Source organism: Porites lutea, chromosome 9 (assembly GCF_958299795.1).
Source record: "Porites lutea chromosome 9, jaPorLute2.1, whole genome shotgun sequence".
Classification (NCBI taxonomy): domain Eukaryota; kingdom Metazoa; phylum Cnidaria; class Anthozoa; order Scleractinia; family Poritidae; genus Porites; species Porites lutea.
The window spans coordinates 30442110-30466446 of record NC_133209.1 but is presented as its reverse complement, the minus strand read 5'-3'; the positions used below and the strand labels follow the sequence as shown (position 1 = coordinate 30466446).

The window sequence follows — 24337 nt, the reverse complement described above, 5'->3', positions numbered from 1 at the left end:
AAACGACCTTTTCTTCAGAGACTTACATAAGTCCTCCTCCTTCCCAAATTTGAGATCTTGTCAGAGTCTTTGTGTAATAGGCTTCTCTAACGCTGGTGTCGTTTGACGCAATATCATATCCGTTCGTTTATTCTTGTGTTTAACCGCTCAAAGAAAATTTGTCGATTCATTTGGCTAATCCTTTTTACTGAACGAAATTACAATACCCTTGAACAGGATCGCATCGTATAAAGCACTGACGCAACATCAAATATTTCGTTTACGTTCCTAAGTAAACATTATCACTAAGATAAATCGGGATACAGAATATCTTTAAGTACATCAAAGTAAATTATATAATGTGCACTGCAGGTGAAACAGATAAAGAAAAACAGATGAAATGTGGCCAGGAAACGATCCTCGCAGTTGTATGACCAACCTAACGCGATCAGTGACAAAGAACCTTCCCGATTCCAGCCCTCTGCAACGCAACGCACTACGGCCCCAATTGAGCTAATCAAGCCCAATGGTATGAACCTCAGTTGGGAGTTCGAAATATGAGTTTCTGAGTTTCTTAGAGATGAAAAGACTTTGAGTATACGGAGTACAGTCATATAACATGAAATGAGGATAAAACAGATCAATATGTCCCTTCCGGATACATGACCATTCATCCCCTTTGAAATCAACCCAGACAAAACACAACAGTATGCAACTATCTTGCCAACATCAATATAAAGAGCACCCATGATGTGCGAATGAGTAATTAGCCACCTCTGTGCAAGTGCGTGAAGTGAAAGAAGAAGACAAAGTTCACAACACTTACCGCTAACCTCACTGGACTGATTATCTGCCGCACAGAGCAGTACAGTGGAAGAAACACCAGAAAAAGGAAGAAATAGACATTTTAATAATCAGATAGATAAGATTATTTTAACAAGCTTTTAAGAAAACACAGGAGGATTTTTAGTTTTAATAAACTGAGGAGATTACTAAGAAACTGCCTCATTCCAAGATTTCCCCTACTTACGCATCGCGCGTTTTATCGCGGGAACGATGCATAGCAACAATTCACGTCGTTATCGTTCCCATAACACCCTGCGTTCTCTGTTTTCCGCGTGATAAAGAAACCCTCAACGAGGAAGCCATAATCCTTACTCGGAGGTTTTTTATCTCTTCGCATAAAAAGACTGCTACTGTGGAAAGAAATCAAAATAAACGCCTAATTTATAAAACTTAAAATCAAGGATCCACAAAGCTTCATTCAGTCGAGTAAAGTTACACCGGCTGGGAGCACCATACGTAGGAAAGGTTGAAGAAGTAAAGTTTAGACCTCGTCTCTTGCTGGCTTAGTAAAAAACAGGTTGATAAAGATAATTCAACCCTCTGCTAGGGAAAAGTTGGTAGTATACCTCTGGCCACACTCTGAAACCCTCCCTTCACGGTTAACTTTTCCATGTTCCAGACATGTTCATCTGTCTTGAAACCTTAAATTCCCAACTATTTATACGTAGTGTTTTCAGAAGGGTTTCCTTTTTTAGGCTTGCTGATTTCAGAGTGTCAATTTTTGTTCTGGACATCGACATTGGAAACTCTGAAGTGATTTATAACAGTTACCCGTGAGTGCAGCTCCTGTGGCAGTGCTAGGCTCAAGTTTTGGGGGATACTGCTTTTCCATTTTTTCCACTATCAGGTCAGCAATTCTCCTTTGATCTTCATCCTGTGTGTCACTGAAAAGACGCATGGCGGTGTCGTTCACCTAGATGCAAAATAAGGAAGAACGTTAATAAGTCTCGATAATTTTTAGATAAGGTTATGTTGTGCATCCATCCAGGTGAAGGCGTGAAGGTTACACAGCTTTACATGCATGACCCAAGAAAACGGGAAAAGAGGGGTTTCCTGACCAGAGCCAACAAGCTTATGTCAAGCAGCTGTGTCTGCGTTTGCGTTATCCACGTTTTACACCTACGACAGAAAGACGCAATCGTAAAGGCGCATGGGCCCAAGAAAATAGAACAATTACCATTCTGCTGTCCCAGATTTTTGACACCCCAAATGAATTCTTCATGTCATACATTGAAATCTAAATTCATTATCCGCGCTTAAGTATAGGTACGAAATCGAAAAAAGCAGTTCCTTTGTCAAGCATTTTTCGTTTCTTGTGACAAGTTCTTTAGGGATTCTGGTGAAACCAACGGAATGTTATGAACATTTTACCTCGATGATGTATTCTTTGTTATCTTTTCCTACGATGGCCTCTACACACATAATATCAAGACCACCTCCAAATAACTGACTGCATTCATCAACCCACATTTTATACCTGCAACGGAATTTGGTAAAAAAAAATATTAAAAAGCAGCGGTTATAAAAGTGACCAAACTGCTAAGAAATATTAAGCAATTCTAGCTGCAATCAGCATCACTACTTTTCTGAAGAGAAGACAATAATTCTAATTTATTCTCTCTTGTCCACTGACATCTACGAGTTCCCAGGTTCGGGAAAGCAATATTGTTGATGGCTGCGTGCTTGGAGAAACTGGTCACTTGAATGTACAGTTTGCATGGAAAAATTGTTGCAGACGGAGAAAAACTAGCAAAACGTGGCCAGTGCCAAAGGCGCGGGAAAATAAGTTGACGTTGCAATGGAAATAAAACACTTGGGTATAAGTGAAGTATAACAGGGGTAAAGAAAACGTGAGAATAACGGAAGGCTTCTTTAAATGAGTAAACATTAAGATAAAAAACGACTAAGAAACAGCTTAAAAAAATGGATTTTATCGCTACCTATCTGTAATTTCAATTTCCTCCAATACCGCTGACCCAGTATTTGTTTTCCAGTTGTCGGAAATTGAAGTTCTCCTACGCATACAATAGAAAATATACACATTGATTAGTAAATGTATCATACGTGCATTTTACAAGTTTGATTGGCAGAGTATCTCAATGTAGTTGATAAAACCAACTTAAAACAGAGGTGAAAGTATTTATTTTTTTTTTTTTACAAAAAATGCATCGTCACAGGGTTTGAAAAACTGTTGGGTGATTACTAAGAATCGTTCACGAATCGGCTACAAAATTGTTGAGACACTGTCATCAAATGGAGTAACTTCGAAGAACAAAACAATCTACACCCCTCCCCACCCCTCAATTCAAATTTGGGGTGTTTGTTGTTTCCCACAGGTAGCTCAGTCGAATTGTGAGTGGCACAATATTGCGTGCAGGGGATGGGGAAGGGAAAGCTTCATTTTAGTGTTTGGTTCACATCACATGTGGTCCCTCGCCCGTTCCCAGACCCTTACCAGGCACAACCACATCCTACTCTAACCGATCAAGAACTTACTTGAAGGCCCTATAATGAGTGCCAATCTTTTGAATCCTTACATCACATTTGCCAGGAATGAAGGGCTCCGTCGTGGCGTAAGTATCTGACAGAGCAACAATACTCGCGATATCCTGGAAACTGCGATGATTGTGGACACAAACCTAAAAAGACAACCGTGAAGAATAATGACAGACAGTAAAGCTCTGCGCCTCCGGATTGGCTACCGTGATTAGCAAAACGATTACCATTTTTGTTTTACCCATACTATGTAGAATACGTTCGTGATCCCCGGCTTTACTGGTCTGAATGACAAGTCAATTGCGCTAAAAACGAACACAACAACAGCAGCAACAACAACAACAACAAAAACAACGGCAAGAGGAATGACGATTTTAGGTCTTAGTATTATTCTTTGTCTTGCCTTAGCGGTAAACCCACATAGGAGTACCTAAAAAAGTAAGACTATTCGTCGCAGAGATGCATTTTCAGACACATTCTTTAGACACTCGTAAAAGTGTTTTAATTGAGTGGGTTTATTTCCGATTCGTGAAATTCGTCAAGGACAGCTAGTCAGGGTCTGATTGCGTGGTCATATACTATACAAACATTCAAACAGGGCTTATGCGATGCGTTGTACGTTTTATGTTATAGAGTGGATGTGTTGTCTACTATCTACAGTAGGTCTGAAAGCTATTTAAACTAAAAGGGGCGAAAAATACTCTATCTGCTTTTTAGAAAGGAACTTGAATTACTGTGCCTCTAAGCTAGGTAACAGGAAAGAACATTTTTGTGGCAGACTTCTGAAAGTGGAATTCCAGACATACTTAATGAATTATCACATTTTCGGGAAGTTGTGAAATTGTTAATTCAATTGGTTATATTTATCTTGTAAGTTGGAAACAGGAAGGAACCTTAATTCCGTAAATCTAGTAAATATAACCATGGCGTACCACTGAATTATCACATTTTCGGAAAGTATAAATTAAAACTTGCTTAGGGGTCTTTCCGCCTCTAAGTAGCAGGCAATTCTTAACAGGAAGCTCAAATGTTTTGTCTTGAAATATTCAGTGAATATAAACACAAAAACGGCAAACATATTGTTATGGAATGAAAATGAGGTCTTGTCTATGGACTCGAGAATTCTCTAAGAGATGTCGTAATTATTAGTAAATTAGTGAATTTCCCTATAATGCAAAATAACATGGTAAAAAGATTGGCAGGGCTAGCCTGCGCGCAGACACTTTAAACCTTGTTTATAGACGGACTATATCCACGCTATATGCGATACGTGGGCCGGCTGCACCGCAGGCTATGGCAGGCCATAGCATGCAATTGTGGTTTTGAGACGAGATCTCTCTTGATTAAGAATACGGAAAATAAACATAAGCTTGCTTCTGAAATAGTTTTGCATTAAAAAAATCGAACCCATGAACGGTACAGTTGCATGCCGCTATTCATGAGTCTCTCCCGTGAAACGTCCCTACCGGCGAGGGAAGAGGAGAGGCGGCTGTCGGTATTCAGTCGCGGGCTAGTTACTGTACGTACAATTTCCATTCCGACGCATCACCAGTGAATATGGCTGCAGGGTTTGAAGATTTGAGCGCAATGTCTCAGATTTGTTGAATATTTATTTAATCAATATTATAATAAGATTAGATATTCAACTATTTCAAAGACCTTTAATCAAATTCGAATTTAAACCACATTAATTTCATACCTTTCCGTAGCCTCCATTTGCATGTCCGACTTTAACAACGACAGGAAACTTCGGTGTGATTAACTGAGAGAAATTACACAAAAGAGTGGTTAAAAAAGATACCTCAATGAATTTGAGTGTGATCTTTGCAGTTTTACTATCACCCTAGGAGACTGAAAAACAAGGCGAAAATTGATGAACGAAAAAAACTTTTTCGTGTAATTTTTCAGCCACTTAGTTCGACTATTAAACCGCCAAGGTCACATCAACATTTATTTGTTTCATCAGTACATGGCATACGATTTATTTTCACGTCATCATAGTGAAAAAATGTAATGCAAGATGTAATTGTTTAGTCTCAACACTTCCCCATTGAAAAAAAGGCTTTCCATAGCCTGTCCAGGGGCACGGCGTAACCATGCAATACGCTGAATACGAGACGTTGTTTTTCCGTCAGCTGAGGCAGATAGTTTGCGTTCTCGTATTATTTTCTTATACTTTAATTCAAGGTTGTCGATATATTTCCGAGTGCCCCATGAAACGATTGGCTTGAATCGGGACAAGAGGAGATCCCCGACCTCGGCAACCCAATCCAATTCTCGGTGATTTATTTAAAAATTAAAGTACATTAAAGAATCAGCCGGTAGACCAAACAGAAACGGAGAAATGTTTAGAACGACCAGTAACAACGTTCCTGTTAAAGAAACATCGAGAATAAGGGCGTTCTGAAAATGAAGGCGTTCTGGGGATTTATTACATTAGATATGTGTCAACAGAGGTTTTATGAGGAAAAAAACCTGGATCAGAAAACTTTGAACTAGTAGCAACTGAGTGCGGGAGCTCAAAGAAAATGCGTCAAGAACCGAAGAAGTTAGTCAAGTTTTTTAGTTTACCTAGATAATGGTTAGACAGTCAAAACATTCTGTTTACTTGAGGAACAACTTTCAGAGGATCAAATACAACGACTCAGTGAGCGCGGAATTTGCCCCTCGGTATACCGTTTGAGCAATGACAGTCTTTACTAAAATAGCAAGCTTATCTGGCCGAAAACCAGACAATTACCCACGAGGGTATGTAGTATAGTCTTGCCTTAGCCTTAAGAGAAAGCTTATCAGCGAGTCCTTGTTTACAATATTTGTCTCATATTGATAAGCATATCCTTAATCCCAGGGGGCTACTTGGGTTGATTTTTGCTGGGTATGTGCCGCTGGCTTACTTAGCACCCCTATCCCATTTTAGTATATACACACTCAGTGATCTTGGTGATTTAGCAATCTGATTGGTTCGCTATCTCGAACTATTCAACAATATTCACCTCCTAGCGAGTGGATAATGCATGTGTGAGCTCGGTGTTTTTCCCACTTTTTTTAGAGAACGATCTTTTAAAAGTCCACAAAATCCTAAGGCTGACTTTTTTAAGGCAAGAAAAGACTTGGAAACATTCAATACGGCGTTTTTCGATTTACTGTAGCTGAGTTTTGTGCTCAGTGGATTGTTTACAACTCCCGTGTATTCGCGTAGAAGAAGCCGTTTCGTGAACTCAGCGTTTTCTAACAAGAAAATTTTGGCTCAAAAATCAAAGTTTATTTATGACAAACAAATTTAAAAGGAAATGTTTGCAGAAATTGTACGTTTCAAGTAAACAGGAAAAAGAATGATACAGGAAGACGACGTCTTACCTCGAGCAACCGAGCCGCTATTTTTGTCAGCACTTCATGCGAAGAACGACACAACAAACCCTTTTCTGTGGCCAATTATAGACCCCATATTACTCACTCTTGGGAAAATGTAATTTTCGCGATCCCAACTCATAATAGCCACTTTTTGTTTAGGCATTTACCTTCTAAAGCATTTAAACTAGGTCACCCTGAAATGAATTGAAATTTGTTAAACTTAATGTAGTAAAAATCTTCCCATTTTTGAATCCCTACCTAGCTGAATTTTCACACCCCCAAAGTCCCGAAAATGTGCGATCCTATTCTAGTAATTCTATTGAAAATGCAACCCCATTATAGTCAATCCAGTCTTGAAAATGTACTAGGAAGCAACTACCCCACCAGTCCTTAATGTTCATATACTCGTGAGCGTACTGTATGCTGTCTGTGCACGGCTGGAGTATACTGTTGCTTTCAAAATCCAAAATTTTGCGTGGAGTGTATGGGTAGTTATACTGATTTGCATTCATTCTTGACTTTTGGCTTTCTTGAATTATAAATGCAAAGAGCAAAAACCTGCCAGCGAGATGATAATCACTAGACTGTTAATTTTCTATTTCAGGCTTTCACGGAAATGAATAGTCATGACTCCTTTCTATTCAATTTTAAGTACCTTTTATCGTGAATGTTTCCACGGTCAGATGCGCTTTCAATTACACTCACTCTATCAAACTTAACAGATTGTCGGTATGTGAGAGGCGAGCTTCCTTCTTTCACAAAAAGACATAAAATGCAGAAAAAATTGGAGACCATCGAGGAGTTAAAACTGTGTTCTGAAAAAGCAACCACAGCACTCAACGAGACCAAACAGTACTTAGAAGAAATGAAAGATCAAGAAATAATGAGTGACGAAGCAATTGCAAGTATAAATACGTCAACGACTGCGGAAGAGATAAAACGCGCCTTGAACAAAAGACCAACCGTAGTTTTTATTGGAAATCGAAACTGCGGAAAAAGTGCTGTTTTGAACGAGATTTTGGGTGGATCTTACCTTCCCGTGCACGAAACACCGTGCACTTCGCGTATTGTCAAGATCAGCTACACCCCGGGTAAAAACACAGTCAGAGTTGTCGACAAAAGTGGGCAAGTAGCTAAATCGTCGATTACGATCGGCAAGAGAGTTCCTCAAGGTTATGTAGTGGTTTGCGATGAGGGCAGGGAGAAGTCAGATCAGCTAAAGTGCAGTGTCGAAATTGCCTTGAATCATCCATTTCTAGAAAGTGGCATAGAATTAATCGACTCACCGGGCAGGAATGAAAATGACGCTCTAGATGAAGTGATAGATGACTTCTTTGAGAAAGAAACCACTCCTTTTGTGGTGTATATCATCGATGGAAACGAGCATTTGAGGTCATCAGTAAGTATAAGCTTCACTGTTGAGTCAATAAATCCAATTTATATGCCCGTTTATCTCGAGTGAAGTAAGTATGCAAATGACGATATGTCGAGGTCTAAGTAATTATCATATTTTCGGATTGTTTAAAGACCCAGGCGGAATGTACAATAAGATGGGCGAGAAGCTGTCAATTCTGTTTTTTAGGTTGTTTAAAACAACTGATCTGAGTTGTCGAAAAAACAAGAAATTAAATCATCAATAACACGGCTAAGGAACGCGGTTATCTCAAAAAGCAAACTTAAAAAAAATCGTGACTTCCGGGTGCTTCATGGTACTTGCCTGGTCACATCTGGATACTGAAGAAAAAAATACGTGGCGATGTTCTTACCACAGTTGACGTTCTCATCTGTGACCCATTCTTCTCATAGACATTATTCAGTAATGAAAAATGCCTCGAAGCTGTGACCACTGTGGTATATATTGACAGTCATAAAGGGAGTATTTAACAAGATTTAGGTGCTCCCTGAGGAGCCAGGCAGCCAGGGTTAGAAATGTTTAAGATGAAACTTGCGTTCGTTATGGGGCTGGCAAAATTTTACTTATAACTAATGCTTGATAATTTGAAAATGGAGAAGGGTTTAAGCCCTGGATATTACTCCAAGAACGCAGGATGCAATTCGGATAATTGGAATTGAATCAAACCCATAGAGGAAACCAATCTGGTCCTGGCTCAAGCTTTGTCTGACCCCTGAAAAATGCCATCGTAATCATCAAACAGCTAATAAAGAACATTTATAGTAGTTTTAGTTACAATGATGAAGTTGTCATCGAATGCTTTTTTCTGCTTCGCTTCTTTTATTTCTTAACGCACAGCCCGTGCCCTAGGTAGTACTATTAATGTTTTGTTCTAAAAATACTAAGCGATACCAATATACACACCTGAACGACACGAAGACTTCCTTGCATCCCTTACTCGGGGATAGGAGTTCGACTTGTGGGTACCCCTGATACAATCGTTGTACTAGCCCCCGGTATAATATCTCTTTTTCATACCTTTTTCCAAGTTTACGACTAAACGGGTCTACACAATTTATTTCTTTCAGGATCTTGACACAATCCGTTTCTTGCAAGATAAATATCCGCATTTGTCATTTATGTTCGTCTGCAACAAGGTAGACACGTCTGCCGAGACAAAAACGTTCGACAGCGGAAGCGGGGACGACCTCGATTCCGACGACGAAGAAACACGAATGAGACCGGATGAGGAAACTAGCGAAACCAAGGGAACCACTGTCTTTTCCCAGCTGAAGGAACACGGTCTCCTAGTTGACAGTGACAAGGGATCCCGCTTTTTCGGAATTTCAGCGAAAGACACTCGAAGAGACAGAAGAGAACATAGGAATAACAGCAAGGCGAGAGAGGCCTTTGCAGAATTTGAAGACGGGCTGTTGGCTTTTCTAAGCGAAAATATCAGGAGCCGGAGTATACATGCCGTGGAGAAGCTCCTTGTCTTACAGATAAGCATTTTCCAGGCTATGAGGAGAAGAACAAGCAACAATCTTCCAGGAACCTTATCTGCAATCTCTTTGGAATTAGACAAGGCCACAAGTATAGGAAAATCTTTGCATGACAAACTGATGTCAACTATTGCAAACAAAGACCCGATGGGAAAGCTTGTAAATGGCAGCCTACAGAGTCTTCGTGAAAGATTTATGTCAGTTGCAGATCAGTATCAGCTTTGTTCTAAGATGCAGAACACAGAAAAGGAATTAAAGGCACGCACTTTCTTCTTCAAAAATCTGGTCAAGATGAATCACTGCAAGCACCAGCTCCCATTCAGTCCAAAAAAGGAGGACATTCCTTTTCTTCGATTCTTAATAACCATTTATGGAGGGATACAGGACTGGACTTTCAATGTTTTACGATGCTCTCTTAACAAGTTCATGAGGAAGGCAAAGGTCCCTGTTGAGATGCACACAAAAATGATCGATAATCTGGTCATTCGCCAAGCATTTCATTTACATTATGGGCATTGGCCAAAAAGGAACAGTTTACTCAGTGGGGTTGATTTCATCTACACGTTTGCCAGCAAGAAGTTAAGAGAGGCCGTCACAAAGCTTCTCATTGAAGGATTATTTCACGCAATGAAATGGAAATCCTCCGAAGCCAACTTCATATTAGGGGATGAGCAAACCAGAAGAAAAATCATCGAGCTAATTCTTTCCAAATTCAATCGCCAGCTAATTACTGAGTCACTATGCAAAGCCTGTGCAGATTGCCTCGAAATGATTCATAGTGACTTGCTTAAGGTCATCAAGAACAACCGCGTCACAAACGATGTTTTTTTAGCCGACGTCTCCCAAAAACTGGAGGAAATAGCGGCTCTGTACATTCCCAAAATGAGTCTCCTAACAGTTCAAACCTTCGCCCTTAACTTTCGGGTAGCCATAGGTCCAATTACACTTGGTCCGGTTCTAAAACCCACAAAACACGGCCAACTTCATGACTGCTGTGGCTGGGCGAATATGACACATCCAGAAGCAAGCGTTGCGAAGGTTATCGAACGCGGAAAGGTGAAGCCGGAGATCTGGTCTCAGACCTCAGTGGACCTTTTCGACACCATGTAAGTAGGGTTGGCACAAGCTTGGTGTGGTGCAGTGTACGTTCCTCGTTCAGTTTGGCTCAGGCTGGAGCTGATCCTTCAGCTCCGATCTGAGAATTACGTTCCAGCCACAAACCCAGCCCTGATCAATCTTTTAGGCTAGTCATAAACTTCTTTTTGAGAGGCATTCTCACAACAAAAAAGTGGCAAATTTGCTACCGAACCTACGCAGTTTTAGTCGCAAACAAAAGCTATAGGTAGGTGTAGGAGGTCGTGAAGTGACGAACAACGGCCGGTTAATCCCTAGTGCGATTATGACTGCAAAGCAAGCTTTCTTTAATACTTTTGCCAGTTTTCTTTTCAAGTAAAGCGACATATAATCTGTACAACTGAACGCTCCACAAAAATGATACTGACAACCTTTCGTTCTGTTTATTTCGCGATGTAGGGAAGTCCAGGCAAGGTTAGAAGAACCTCACAGTAACCTTCTCTATCTGCATGGTTGGCTCTTCCCTGAACCTGGAGTTATTAACGTAATAATGGAAAGGGCGGATTCAGATGTGACCACCGCCCTTAAACAGGGGCTTTCTTTGAAGGCACGCCTAAAGATTGCAGAGGACGTGGCAAACGGATTGGTGGCTCTTCACGGAGTGAGCTATGTCCATCAAGACATTAAAGTCGATTCCATCCTGGTAAGTATCCAGGGCATCGGAAGCATTTCACGGGCTACTAACGAATGATAGACATTCAAGAAAGAATAAAACAATTCCAGTATATTACTTTATAATCCTTTGGTAGCTTACAACGGTAAAGGAGTTTGGCACTGCCTCTCCATATAACCTGAGAACTTGCATGTGTAAACAACAGACAAAACGAAGAAAGAGAGAAAGCGACAACAATTGAAAGTCATGTACAATCACGGCTGAAGAAAGCGAGCCTCTGAAAATTAGCGGAAGACTAAATTAGACAACATCCTAAAGTATCATTTTCGAACTGCAGAAATGAAAGCAAAGATATATAGTAAAAGACTGCTAAATTCAAATGTAGCGAGGATTATCAGCTATGGAACTATACACGGACAGGCGGACGAACTCTTTCGAATGACGCTACGTTAACAATTTACCCACTGGCCAAAACCTAGAATGAGACAAGGCACGCAACCACAAGAAAATACTGCACTTAAGCTTAATTGTACAGAATTTTATACCACCAGTGTGACGAGGCATTCTTTTATGCATACACGCATTGACATTTGCGATGAAATCAATAAAACGAATGCTGGAATTTCAAGGTAATACTGCTGTACTACAAAAAGAAAAGAATTGCTAATAATTAACGCCAACTGATATTTATTATCCTGTTGATTTCGGCAGTTAAACCGAAATGGCACAGCTAAGATTAACATGGCCAAAACTAAGAAGCCTTTCGAGCAAACACAGCAGGGAACGCCCTTTCACATCTCCTTAGAGATGTACAGAAACCATAGTAAAAGCTTGGAAAGCGATCGCTCGTACGACATCTATGCCTTTGGAACCTTGCTGTGGGTGCTTTGCGAGGGGTCTGGGAACCATCGTCCCAAGGCCTATGAGAGATACAACACTATCGCGGCAATGAAGGTGGCAGCTGAAAAGGAAATATATCCCGAACGTCCTAAAGACTCCAGCGATGCCTGCTGGGAATTGATGACAAAGTGCTGGCGCCAAAGGTGCGTTTTAACAGCAGTGGAGATTTTGGAAGGCATGAAGAAAATTCTTCAAAATATGTACTGAATTCATGAGTGTAAACAGAACTGTAAGCTAACAATTTATACCTAGCCGATTTTTTGAAAACGAACCTAACGAAATGTGCGGCGATTTGAATAACAAAGGGCTATAAGGCAGGTTTTTTGCGCTCAATAAGTTCGAAAATCACACTTAGCGAAGGAAAAGGAAAAGAGAAAAAGAAACAGAAAGGAGGAAGAATGGAGGAAGAAAAGAAAAAAGCAATGGCTGCACTTTTAGGTTTTATATTGGCTACTTTAGAGATAGTTTTTGATAAAAAAAGACTTCTTGACGGAAGAGGTCAGTTCGGTGGTAACGTTTTCAAAAATCTGGTTGGATATATCTCCTCGCAATAATGTGTCGTAGTTATTACACACTGCGAAAACAAGCCTGTAGCTGTGAAATGACGCAAATATTCAATAGCAAGTTCTTACGTAAGAAAAGGCGTCCAATATCACAATTCACATCCTGTAAGAAGGGAACGGGACCATTTGATCAGGGGACTGAGAATGCCAGTCTCGAAATGTGGACCACAACCCAGGTTTAAATCCCGCTCTTATTTGCTTCTCGGGTCGTCCCACACCACGATTTTAAATATGGAGCCAACTGGTTGCTCAGGCCAGTTTGGTTTTTTAATCCTTTGTACATAGATAAATAAGTTCTTGATTTGGATGGGTTGATATGCGGTGCCTGTAAACGATAGCTTTACTGAGCGACCAACAGCATCTTTACTAGCCCACTATGAACTAAGCATTTACACAGTTTTATATAAAGTCATAAGGTTCAAGGGGGTGTCCAGAATTTAAAGTTTTCTTGATTTAAAGATTAGGTGAACCCTTTCTAAGAATTGTTTCATTGTTAGAGTACAGAAAGGACCATACCAAGGGTCTAAATCAAGAAAAACAATTAGCATTTACTTTGACGCTTGTAAAAACTTTATCTTCAAATTGATCGTTTCAACGCATCAGGTTTCTATAGGAACTTCTATCAACTCAAACAGGGACATGATCCCTGAGGGCTTCATTCCAGGACCCCATACCTATAAGTAGAACAACTCCTCATAAAGGTACGCGAACATTTTTTTTAGATTCATTAAATCAACTGACTCTGCGCACTCAGTGTGATAAGCTAGAACCCATCGCGCAACTTGGAAAAAAAAAACATCATTCTTTTACAAGAACTTGTCAGTTTATTTCGGACATAATGTAATCTTTAGTTGGCAGTGAGATGTTTGTAGTGTAGGGTAAATCAGTGCTGCTCTGAGAATGTAGAGCGATAAAACTAGCAAAAACATCCCCTGTATAACCAAGAGCCATGATTAGCCTCGTTTGGTTTCAAATTATATCCCAGGGATTACACTCTGTAAAGCGAAATTAGAGTGCTGAAAGCAAAGTCACCTGTATCATACTTAATGACTGAAAGACTCTAAATAATTGGTGCTCCTGCAAATATCACTATTTATATCTAGCCGATTTTTTGAAAACCAACCTAACGAAATTTGCAGTCATTTGAGAGAAAAGGCGTCAAAAGGCAGGCTTTTTGGGCCCCATAAGCTCCCAAATCACACTAACGAAGGAAAAAGAAAGAAGAAAAAGAAAGAGCGAGAAGGAAGAAAGGAGGAGAAGAGAAAAAAACAGTGGTTGCACTCTTAGTTTTTATAATGGCTACATTTGGTGGTAACGTTTTCAAGAGATCCGCCTAGATATATCTAACTGTTGTAACTGGTCAACAGTCGGACACCTAAACGCCTGCAATTCTAAATACTGTGGTTTGGCCTCTAATTCTAGTACTGGAATCCCATACCAATGGGCTAGTTTTGAATTATCAAAATCAGTCATACTTGGGTTCAATGCTGCACGTGGGGAATAAAACAAAGACACGCTACTTTGCACAAGCGTTTGGTTTAAGTCTAAAGAATGATAGACATAATTATATCGATTGTTAAAAATTCAATGCTAACACCCCATTTCAAGTCAGCAGTCAATGAAACAAAATATATATATATGCATTTCGGAAAACACATCTCAGAAATTTATGAATTTAGTTCGACACGGCATAAGCACAACGTTTGAATCACTGCCGTGCCAGAGTCGTAACGGCAGACCTTGTCGTTCAAAACTCTGATTCAGACGTCGTGTTCTGCCGTGCTCTTGGTTCCGTGCTTCTGGACCGGGAAGAAGCACGACATACGAAATGGGTCTTACTGGGCCCATCATGTTAAATAGGCCAATTTTTGAACCGAGTGCAGCGTACGACTGCCGAACAAGATGGTCTTAGTTAGCAGAAGTGATATCAGGCTGAAAGAAAGTTGTTTATTACGGCTTGCTGTAATTTAAACACCTCTAAAACTAAAAACAGCGTATGAAATATGTCGGAATAAGCGGAACGTTACCGCAAACACCTTACACGCGGCAATGAACGCAAGCACCGAAAAATGCGAGGTTGCGGACTTTTAAAAGGGAGGGTTTAATCTTCCCAACTGGATAAAATCCTACAACGATATATTCAACTGCCTGTAATCAACTGAATTAAGAGATGTGCTGTAATGCATTGACAGCATACATTACAACATACATCGACAACAGATTTTTCCCCCTAAAATCGCGAATATTACAAATAAAATACAAATAAAGACATTTAAACTGTTCAGTGTTTTCAAGCCAGGTTGTGGGCCGGATACATAATTGAGGAGGAAAACACACCGGAACTTTTAAATTTGCACAGCTTAATTTAAATCTTTAATCTGTGAGCATTTGCAAAGCTTTTACAGATATACTCAAAAATGCATTTTCATTTCGCTAACACGTGACGTCAGTTTAGTTTTGTAATGTTTACGACTTAAGAACTGTTTTATAACTAAGTTTTAAAGTGACGAGCAGGTTCAACAACTGTACACAAGCTAACAAAGGTTGAATGAGCTCATTATCTCTTGCTGTAAATTTGTGTGTTGAACAACCTCAAAAATATCCCTCTATCTTCATTTATTTTAAAGCATTTTCTCCTTTTCTTTTTCAGAGAATTTAGTCTAAAATATATATTTAAAAATAGTAGATGTCGATATTTGATTTTGTACCGCGAGAAAGATCTGTTCAATATCGGCTCTTGCGACACAAAGACACAAATAGAGACTATTGCGAACAAAATACGAGAAGTCACGATCCGACGATCCGTTGTTTTTCCTGGCCATAGTTTCGACGTCTTTTCGGTTATCTTCGAAACCTGACAACGGTTCGTTTTAATACCCTCTTATCCCTCTTAATTCCATCAAGTAGAGTTTACCGCGAATAAAATAGAACTATGATAGTTTGGCAGCAAGCCGATCACCTTTTCAAGCCAATATTCCCGAACCAGCGGAACCACAAGAATGTCTAAAGGCAAAAAAACAATTTAAGCGAGAACCGTAGCCCTCGGTGAAGTTCACGTTGTCTCAATCTTTGCAGTTAAAGTGACTCGGTGACCAAAGATTGTCAGCGACGGTGACAATGCAGTTGGTATGTTTAGTGGTCCGATAAGTGGCAGCGATGTAATTGTGTTTACAGAAGACCAGTACTCATTGACAATTTCAATAATAGAAAAATATTTGGAAAAATGGTTAGTAAGAGTTTAATATTCAAAGTATTTTCCCGCCTAAGTTTCTTGAGATTTCCGCTGTCTCCTTATATCAAATAACAGCTAACAGTTCATACAAAAACATTCCAAGGAATCACTTTTGAAGCCATAAAAAATATCTTACTAGAGATCACCCCACCTTTAAGGATATAATCTACCACACGCAAAGGCAAGAAACTTTCTCCAAGGGTCAGATTTAACTTGGTTTTAGTACTGCAGCAAAATCCCGTAACCATCCGGCCTTATATTGAAACAGAGAAAAATGGTCACCGCTTTATACCAAGAGAGAATGAGTTATATGGAAAACATTTTTTTTGCTGATGACAGAACGAAATATTGTTAAGTAACACAAAAAAGGCACGTGTTTTGTAAGTGAGAAATTTGTTGGCGGTAAATTGGTCATTAATAACTTCCTGAAAGTTCCGATAAGGTAAATAATTTAAATATGCAAAATAACAATTGATGCATTCTTGTACTCTTTAAAAAAGGATTGACAAAACGTTACAAGACGTAGTGTTTGTCTAAAACTGAGTACTAGAAAGCGACTCACGTGACTCGATAGAAACCGCCTGGAAGAAATGATATCTGTTGTGAAGGGATAAATTCTTTCAATTCTCTGGGGTGATTATAGCTAAAGACATCCTTACTTCACTGAGAAGCCAGCGTTAACTTCCTTAAAATTCCATGAGCAAAGCATCAAGTAGATAAGAACATTTTTCTACCTTTAAAATAAGACATCCAAGACTTGATTTTTTCTCTTAATGTGAATCACTTAAATCTAAAATAAACACATTGTCGCGACAAATATTCTATTCCAAAAGATTTTTAAATAACTGCTTTTATATTGTACAACTCGGCGTGATTTTGAAGTCTGGATGATTCAGTTGGCCGGAAAACGAACATTCTGTTAAAGTTGTCAACCCTATATAAGAGGCCCTGTGTGGTCCCTGAAGCGTGACTATACCCTCTTTGAATTCGCTGCTAATTTTTTTAAACCTGGTGTCATCACGAGGGCATGAAAAATAAGGGTCGCATTTTTCCCGAAAGAAGACGCCCACGTATCCGATTACAAGGTGAAAAACTGTAAACTAAAACGCCTTTTCACTTGGACTGGTTTGGCCGCTGGCGGAAACAAGAAAACACTGATTCAGCTAACGCGGTAACTGACACTGGAGTTCTTTCCACTGCAAAGGGCAAGATTTCGGTGTAAGCTAAGATGGAAAGTTACATTTTTGCGTTTCTCCTCGGCAATGCTCTTTTCACAACGGGGTTTTGCCGTACGTGTTCATGTCTTCCAAGGCACCCTCAAAATGACTATTGCAATTCGGCATTTGGTAAGTAAAAGGTTTTGTTTTATATTTTGTCTTCAACAGGTACATATTATTGCATCATGGCTATGGAATCGAAAATGACAGCTAAGAATTTCTACCCAATCTGAATAATTACTGTAAATGTTGTCGTTTTCTTTTTAACTTTTTCCATTCACAACGAATACGAACAAATGAACACGAAAAAGGGAGACCGTGTCTTTGGACAATGTTCTCTCTCAGTAATAATGTAATCTGGCATTATGAACAGCAGCAGTAACAGGAGCGTACAAATGTAGACAAAAATAAAGACGGCTCTCGATCTACTGATGTTGACTTGATAGCCCATCCCACACATTGCGATTATTCATTCAATATATAAAACAGAATATTTGCATTCAATCTCAAAACAAAACATCAATTTTGTTTTTCTATTCGATTACCCATGTTAAATTTAACCCAACGTGCCAAGTTTTCATTGAAACATGCTCATCGCCATTTTATGTCCGTGAATTTGACAAATCGTTTGACTTGTCCCTTCGACAAGTCAACCACCCAGATTTTATCAGAAAATCCAAATTTATTTCACCAATGAAACCCGAGAGGAAAGACAACTGAAAGATCAATCTGCTGAAAAGTGTCACTATATCACTCAAAGGTGTTTATCGTTTTCTATATTTGAAACCTATGCATTTGATTGCGTGCGGAAAACGAACGTATGGCTTTTGGCCCTTGGGTTGTACGCATTTCATAGACATACTATAAAGCTGTTTTTCTCCGGCGGGGGTATTAGGCAAGGCAATCGGTTAGAAACAAGATTTGGTAATTTTATTAGCCGTTTTAAGTTGTCTAATATTCTTAAGACGATTTGATGAGAAAGTTAAAGAATTTACACGCTAGACATCTTTTTGGTTGATTCTACCGGTGTCTGATTCTACCGATGTTTTTCCCTGTACTTGCGCGGTATGATTCGCTGATCAACGGTAACGTTTCACAACACACGGAGACATTTATCGAGCAGTTGTATTTGCGATTCTCAAATAAACGATAACAAATAAGTTCCTTACTTAAAGCTGGATTAAATCCCAAGATAATAGCAAAAGACCAAAATATGTGAAGTGACAAACTAATCCGACAAGGTGGAATAACTTCTTTGGCATTTATCACACAAGGAATGGAGATGGTAGCTAGATGAGATGTTTCTTTGAACGGATAATCCTAGACGTTAGACATAACAATCTTGAAGATCATGGTTTATTGTGACGATAAATATATCAGCATGACAAGAGACCTTTTGCCCTCATTGCATAAGCGCCACTCTCTAGAAACTCAGCGGAAATTCTTCGCTAGTTGGGTATTGAAATCGCGTCTATACAGATCACTCCGATGATTTTTTTATCTTTTTGAAGGGCTTTTTCTTGGTGGGTCTCTTCATCACAAGTGGAGTAAAACGTTCGTGATTTTTGCGTGAGAGATAGAAACAAACGTGATCAGTAACATTTCGCCACTTGAAACAATTTTCTTGTCACCATTTGTCCCATTAGTCACGCGAAGCGAATAAGTCACACCAAGCAGATACGATTCAGCTTTGGAAGACATATCTTCATCCTTTCCGTCTCAAGGGATATTCAGTTATTATTTATGGCTCAACTTTTAAATACTATCGCAGGGCAGTTAGGGTAGGCGTTTACCTCGGCACGTAAATTCAATGTAAGCAATTATTGATGAGGTGGAAATCCAGGGAAATCCTAACTTATTTCATCAAACAATTGTACAGATTCGCTCTGCTTCCTGTTGTAGAAGGATTAACTGAAGAGGATCTAACGTTTGGCTCTAGGCTCTAGCCATTGTAGTTAATCCACGAATACTACCAATTCATTGATAACCACTGAGACGTCAGTCAGTGGCTCTGATTATTACGGGAGGTAGTCCTTCGTTTGAGAGTGTATGTAGATAAGATTAGATTCTAAGAGTGACTATTGCGTAGTCCCAGTTCCTGGGGCTTTTCAGTATGAGGGAAATATTTAAAGAATCTCGCAGTCAGAAAATTGTGATTGTTTTTTTTTTGGAAAAATATTAATAATAAAAATAATTCTGCAGTTTATTTTGGTGTCCATACCGTCTAAGTAACAGATAAAAAGCGGCAAATATAGAATCGCCTAATTAATGATCTCACAGGAAGTCTAAGAGGCGTTGATCCTAGAAATATTGTTTTCACCAGACATGAGCCTTCGTTATTTACCTCGGCCCAATCGCGACTAAACTCAGTATGAAGTGTACTTGCCTTTTGTAGTCGTAAATACGCCTCTGTATCGACCAACCGGACAGGCAGCAAGTCTTTTTTTATTTAATGAAGTTATTTCTATTTTTGGTATGTTTTGTAAATTTTACCATTTTTGACAGTGATAAAGCGCTTTAAGCTAATGCGACATGACTTGAGCTCTATATAATTTGGTATTATTACTATTATTGTCTCAGAATTTAAAAAAAAATCATAACTATAACAAAATTCTCTAATCTGATTGGCTGTTAGTAGCCCCGCATGATTTCAGTGGTATTAAGACAGCGTGATGTATAGAACAGTTAGCGACATGGAGTTATTTGACAGTACGCGCCATCGCACGCCCACTTGAACGTTGTTTGTTTTCGTCACTTCTAGCAAACAACTCTTGTAAGACCACGTGATTTAATTTAAAAGACAATCTAACATTATTACAAATTTTGTTGAGGATATGATTGATTGGTAACATCATTTCGTATCATCTGTTTCGATCTTTAACCCTACTCGTGATAAAACAAATCGGACTCCCGCAACCTGGTCGTCCGATTTTGTTAATCACTCTTATGACTACAGACCGAATTAGACTCCAATCGGTCTTATAAGTCTCCTCGTAATAAAACAAAGTACGCATGGCTACAGCATACAGGCCGTTATGAGCTATCGTGGTATAACCAGCACTCAGTGAGAGTCACAGGCAAATTGAGTGTGCCAGTCTAACGTGATCTGACTGTAACTAACAGATACTTATCGAACAAGGAATCGAGTAGAAAGGATTAACTATCTCCAAGATATTTTTTGAAAGAACAACTTTGTGCAAAATTTGGTCAAGGTTCACAGGCTGTTCACAGGCTGTTCACAGTCCCCTAGTTTTTCGTAAGAGCGTCAGGATCTGTTTTTCTTATGCACCAAAAGGGTGGTCGTCCAGGTTTGGGCAAAGCGCTCGATCTCGACGATGTTACGGAAAAATAGGGGAATGTAAACGGCAGTCTAAGTGCGAGTCATGGGAAATTCTCATCTGGTGTTCGCACATCGAGCGAAGGACTGAGTCATAAGTTGAAAGTTAACCGCGTACAAGGTATCTGGAAATCAGGTAAAACATCCATTCTCGTGTTTGATATACCGGCTTCGCGATCGAATCATTTGATCGGCAATTTTAGAAGTTCAAAGTTAAAAGTTGGTGGAAAATTTATTACTCATGTCATTCTTTCTGTTCATTATTATTCTTTATTCTGTGGTCCCTTTCAGAATTTCAGCGTAGTATAAGTTACGCTTGAAAGTTTCACGAATGGCATTAGTCACAGCCTTGATCGCCATGAAAGATGTCATCCAGTATTAAAACTGTTTCCTATATCCTTTTATTTCAAATTGAAATGTACACTGGCAAAGCATTGAATTTCCAAACAGTCTATGGGATCAGACGATTAAGCAAACAAAATCAGGCCGCAATTAAAAACAAAGAGGACTGAAGTTTCCTTTTTTAAAGAAGACATCTTTTAACAGAGAGGATTCAAAATAACTGCAATTTCAGACGGCTTAACATAAATCACAACGTAACATTTTTTTACTTTGATACTAAAGATTTTAAGGCTAGATTTTCAATTTTTTAAGGCTTAGATTATCAATTTAGTAAACAATTTATCGACTTTCAGACTCCAAAACAGAAAGGGCAGGAAAAACCCAGCGGAGGCTATCAACAGAGAATTGTAATTAAGAAGGATGATAAAATTGGAAATCGACAATCAAGATGAAACTTGTTTCCAGGATGCACAAATAATGGATCTTTGCCCCGGAGTTAATATGTACTGTTTAAAAAACGAGCCGAAAACTCGAGGCGAAGTCGGAGTTTTTAAACCCGATAATACAAGACTACGAGTTTTTTGAACGGCTTCAGAATCTCTGTTATCTTGCACTAATATTAAGATTTTGGGTTATTTTGGTCCAAAGAATTGGACGTAAAGTTTAACCATGTCTTTATCAGATATAAAGACACTCAATAAACTTAAATTATTTTGTTTTGCTTTATGAATTATTAATGAGTTTTTGAATGTTATTAAGTAAACAAACACACGGCGCAGCGTTTGATGTCCTTAAAATAGATCAAAGTTCTTTAGGAGAGAGAAACATAGTATGCTAACCAAGAGACCTTTCTGCAAACTTCGATAGGTGTTAGTAAATACGACATTTAGTAAGATGATATCTACACATGCTGAAAATTAAGGAAACGATTTTTGTCCTTCCTTAGCTAAAGGAGTCCTTATTTTGTCTAGCTTACTTCCCTTTCATTAACCCTGATCATCTCGGGTCATTATATGTTTCTGGGAACCTACCCACCTAACCCTCCCCTAAGCCAACATTTTGCCCTAAGTGAGAAGTAAGTGCTAATGTAGACGGCAGTCAGTATTTTTGCGTATTCAAGTACGCGCGAGCAGTCAAACAAAAGGTCTGGAACGAGGCAGAAAACAAAGAGCGAGAACGGGAAGAGACGCTAAAAATATTTTTTTCTCTCACGGGCGCGTGAGGCTCGCGCGTTTCGCGCGCGTAAGACTCTTACGCCGCGCTTTTCCGATTTCGTTACTGATTTTGAAAAAAAAAACTGTTTTGCAGCCTAGTGCTAATGTTGGGTGTTAGATGGGCAGATTCCCATGATCTCCATGCCTACCATTACAACATTAGCTGAGAGAACTGTTCTCTTTAGTGATCATTTTATTAATTCTTAAACCTTTTAACATTATAATGTACTGATGTTGTTAGGAGAAAATCTATGTTGGCACCTCCTGGGATTTGAAAGGTTAATAGCGATTTTACCATTGTTTTAACAGTCATACGGGCCAAAGTTCTGTCTAAGTCAACTGAGGAGCCATTACTCACAGAGTCACCAGAGACAGCCGTCTTAGAAAAAATCCCAGCTGAGTTTATTCAAGAACAAGTATACACATTAAGAATACTCAAAATTTACAAAGGAGCCATGGACGTCAAAGAGACGAACGGTGCTCAAGTTTACGGATCAAGAAGACGGACGTGGCTTGCTAAGCTCTACACCACGCCAAACGCTTCTTCATGCAACGTTCCCCTGCGTAACAACACCGTGTACCTTCTGACGGGTCAAATACTCAACAAAAAGCTGAGGACTGGCAGTTGTAATTGGCGGACAGAATGGTCAGAAATCACACGCAAGCAACGTGCTGGAATCCGACGTTTTTACGGTGAAAACTGCATGTGCCAGGTCGGTTTGTGTTTTGGTAGTAACTGCAGCCAAATGCTACAGGGCTGTCACAAGGTGGATTGGGGCGCGCCCATGAAGGAAACTTGTAAGAGCAAGAACTCCTACTGCGTTAGGGACTGGCGAGGAAACTCATGCGCTTGGCGGATAACCAGCGAGTACAAGAAGTGTTTGAAAAGAATCCCGTGAGCTACTGAGATTGTATTGATTTTTTAACTTGCATTAACACTGCGTTTTTTCACTGTACAAAACACGCAGTAGGACATGCTTTTTCACATAATATTCTTGCGAAAAGGTTTTAAATCCACTTGTAATAAACAAAGATGTTTTCGAGACAAAAAGCTAGCTACAGTAGTACGCTTGGTAATTGTAAGTGATGAGAGTAATTCAACAGTATAGGTTAAAGAACTCTACCGCGAAATCGAATGTCTAAATCTCATGAAAGCAATAGTAAAAGCACACATGAAAGGACTTCTAAGGGTCACCTTATTGCTGGTATCCAGGAGCCAACAACCCGGAGCGAACAACTCCCATACTAGGCCTATGTCACGGCGTTTTTACAGACCAGTTTATTTTTAATCGCATTTTAGGGCACTTTTTCCCGGAAAAATAGAATCTCCACCATGTCTATTAGCGTATTCAAAGTATTAGATATCAAAAGGGAAACCTAAACGTTATTAAAAGGCAAAAAATATCATTTTTAGGTCTGTTGAATTTGCTGACTGGTTTGTGGAGTTTAGAAGATATTCAAAATTCGCGCCCAAACCGTTCTAAAAATAAACTGGTCCGTACAAACGCCCTGACACAAGCGCATGGAAGTTGCTCGCTGCTACTTATGGACTCCTGTGGTATCTCAATAACAACCCGTCTAGCTAAAATTTGCAAGCTTGAGGGGGCGCTTAGATATTTTTGATGGAAAAAAAAACTTTGTTTATTGTCATGTGACCTCGAAAAAGCCAATTAGAGCGCGCGCTTTCAGAAAAAAGCTGTATACATAGTAACCAGATGACAGTAAGAGTAACATTTGCTGGACGAGTAGGTTATAATACGCGTATCAAACAATCTTAACCTCAAGCGTGACATCATTGCCCGATAAGTGGCGTGAGAAGTCAGGATGCTTTTTAACGTTTATGTGTCCCTACATCTTTTTAAGTCCTTACATTGAAAAATATATTCTCGATTGATTTTCAAATAAACTGCTTCTTGCAATAAACGCCGAGTCCACCAAACCAAGATCGAGAATGAGGTGTTTAAGTAAAAATAGTTATGGTATGTGCTTTAAACAACATGTTATACATAGTTGAGACTATGTGTTCAGTTCACGAACACCAAATAAGTAACTGTACATGTGTAGTCAAATTGTTATTTTATAACATTTGTCATTGTTGTAGCAAATGTAAGTAGTTGGAATAAAAACGTACGACTAAATGTCAAAAGGAACAATGGAAGGCGAGTATGGATTAGTCACACTGCATCTAAATTATCTTAATTATATTGCCTACTGAGGT

General features: G+C 39.3%; 3 protein-coding genes across 4 annotated transcripts in view; 2 read left to right on the top strand and 1 right to left on the bottom strand.

The window, feature by feature from the left end:
- Positions 1 to 24337, bottom strand: part of LOC140948809 (synapsin-2-like) — a 59858-nt gene that overhangs the window by 1311 nt on the left and 34210 nt on the right. Inside the window, exons 6-11 of one of the 2 annotated variants that reach the window (XM_073398083.1) lie at positions 5021 to 5083; positions 3322 to 3464; positions 2766 to 2840; positions 2197 to 2302; positions 1597 to 1738; positions 806 to 829 (exon numbers count right to left, since the gene is read on the bottom strand). In XM_073398083.1, the coding sequence (XP_073254184.1) occupies positions 806 to 829; positions 1597 to 1738; positions 2197 to 2302; positions 2766 to 2840; positions 3322 to 3464; positions 5021 to 5083 (553 nt within the window). The remainder of the gene's footprint in view (positions 1 to 805; positions 830 to 1596; positions 1739 to 2196; positions 2303 to 2765; positions 2841 to 3321; positions 3465 to 5020; positions 5084 to 24337) is intronic. The other variant, XM_073398084.1, reaches the window with a different exon arrangement.
- On the top strand, positions 7356 to 13113 carry LOC140948067 (uncharacterized). Its single transcript, XM_073397287.1, has 4 exons — positions 7356 to 8130; positions 9105 to 10673; positions 11101 to 11344; positions 12026 to 13113. Exons 1-4 carry the CDS (start codon positions 7445 to 7447, stop codon positions 12419 to 12421), a joined length of 2895 nt encoding a protein of 964 aa, XP_073253388.1. The 5' UTR covers positions 7356 to 7444; the 3' UTR covers positions 12422 to 13113.
- LOC140947284 (metalloproteinase inhibitor 3-like) lies at positions 17001 to 24277 on the top strand. The gene is made up of 2 exons (XM_073396342.1): positions 17001 to 17355; positions 22429 to 24277. The coding sequence occupies exons 1-2, from the start codon at positions 17238 to 17240 to the stop codon at positions 23016 to 23018; spliced, it is 708 nt and encodes a 235-aa protein (XP_073252443.1). The 5' UTR covers positions 17001 to 17237; the 3' UTR covers positions 23019 to 24277.

Coding starts and splice junctions, on each gene's coding strand:
- LOC140948067 (XM_073397287.1), top strand. CDS start 7,445: ATGCAGAAAAAATTGGAGACCATCGAGGAGTTAAAACTGTGTTCTGAA. Junction 8,131..9,104: donor TATATGCCCGTTTATCTCGA/GTGAAGTAAGTA, acceptor CTTTTTCATACC/TTTTTCCAAGTTTACGACTA. Junction 11,345..12,025: donor TTAAAGTCGATTCCATCCTG/GTAAGTATCCAG, acceptor TGATTTCGGCAG/TTAAACCGAAATGGCACAGC.
- LOC140947284 (XM_073396342.1), top strand. CDS start 17,238: ATGGAAAGTTACATTTTTGCGTTTCTCCTCGGCAATGCTCTTTTCACA. Junction 17,356..22,428: donor CTATTGCAATTCGGCATTTG/GTAAGTAAAAGG, acceptor TTGTTTTAACAG/TCATACGGGCCAAAGTTCTG.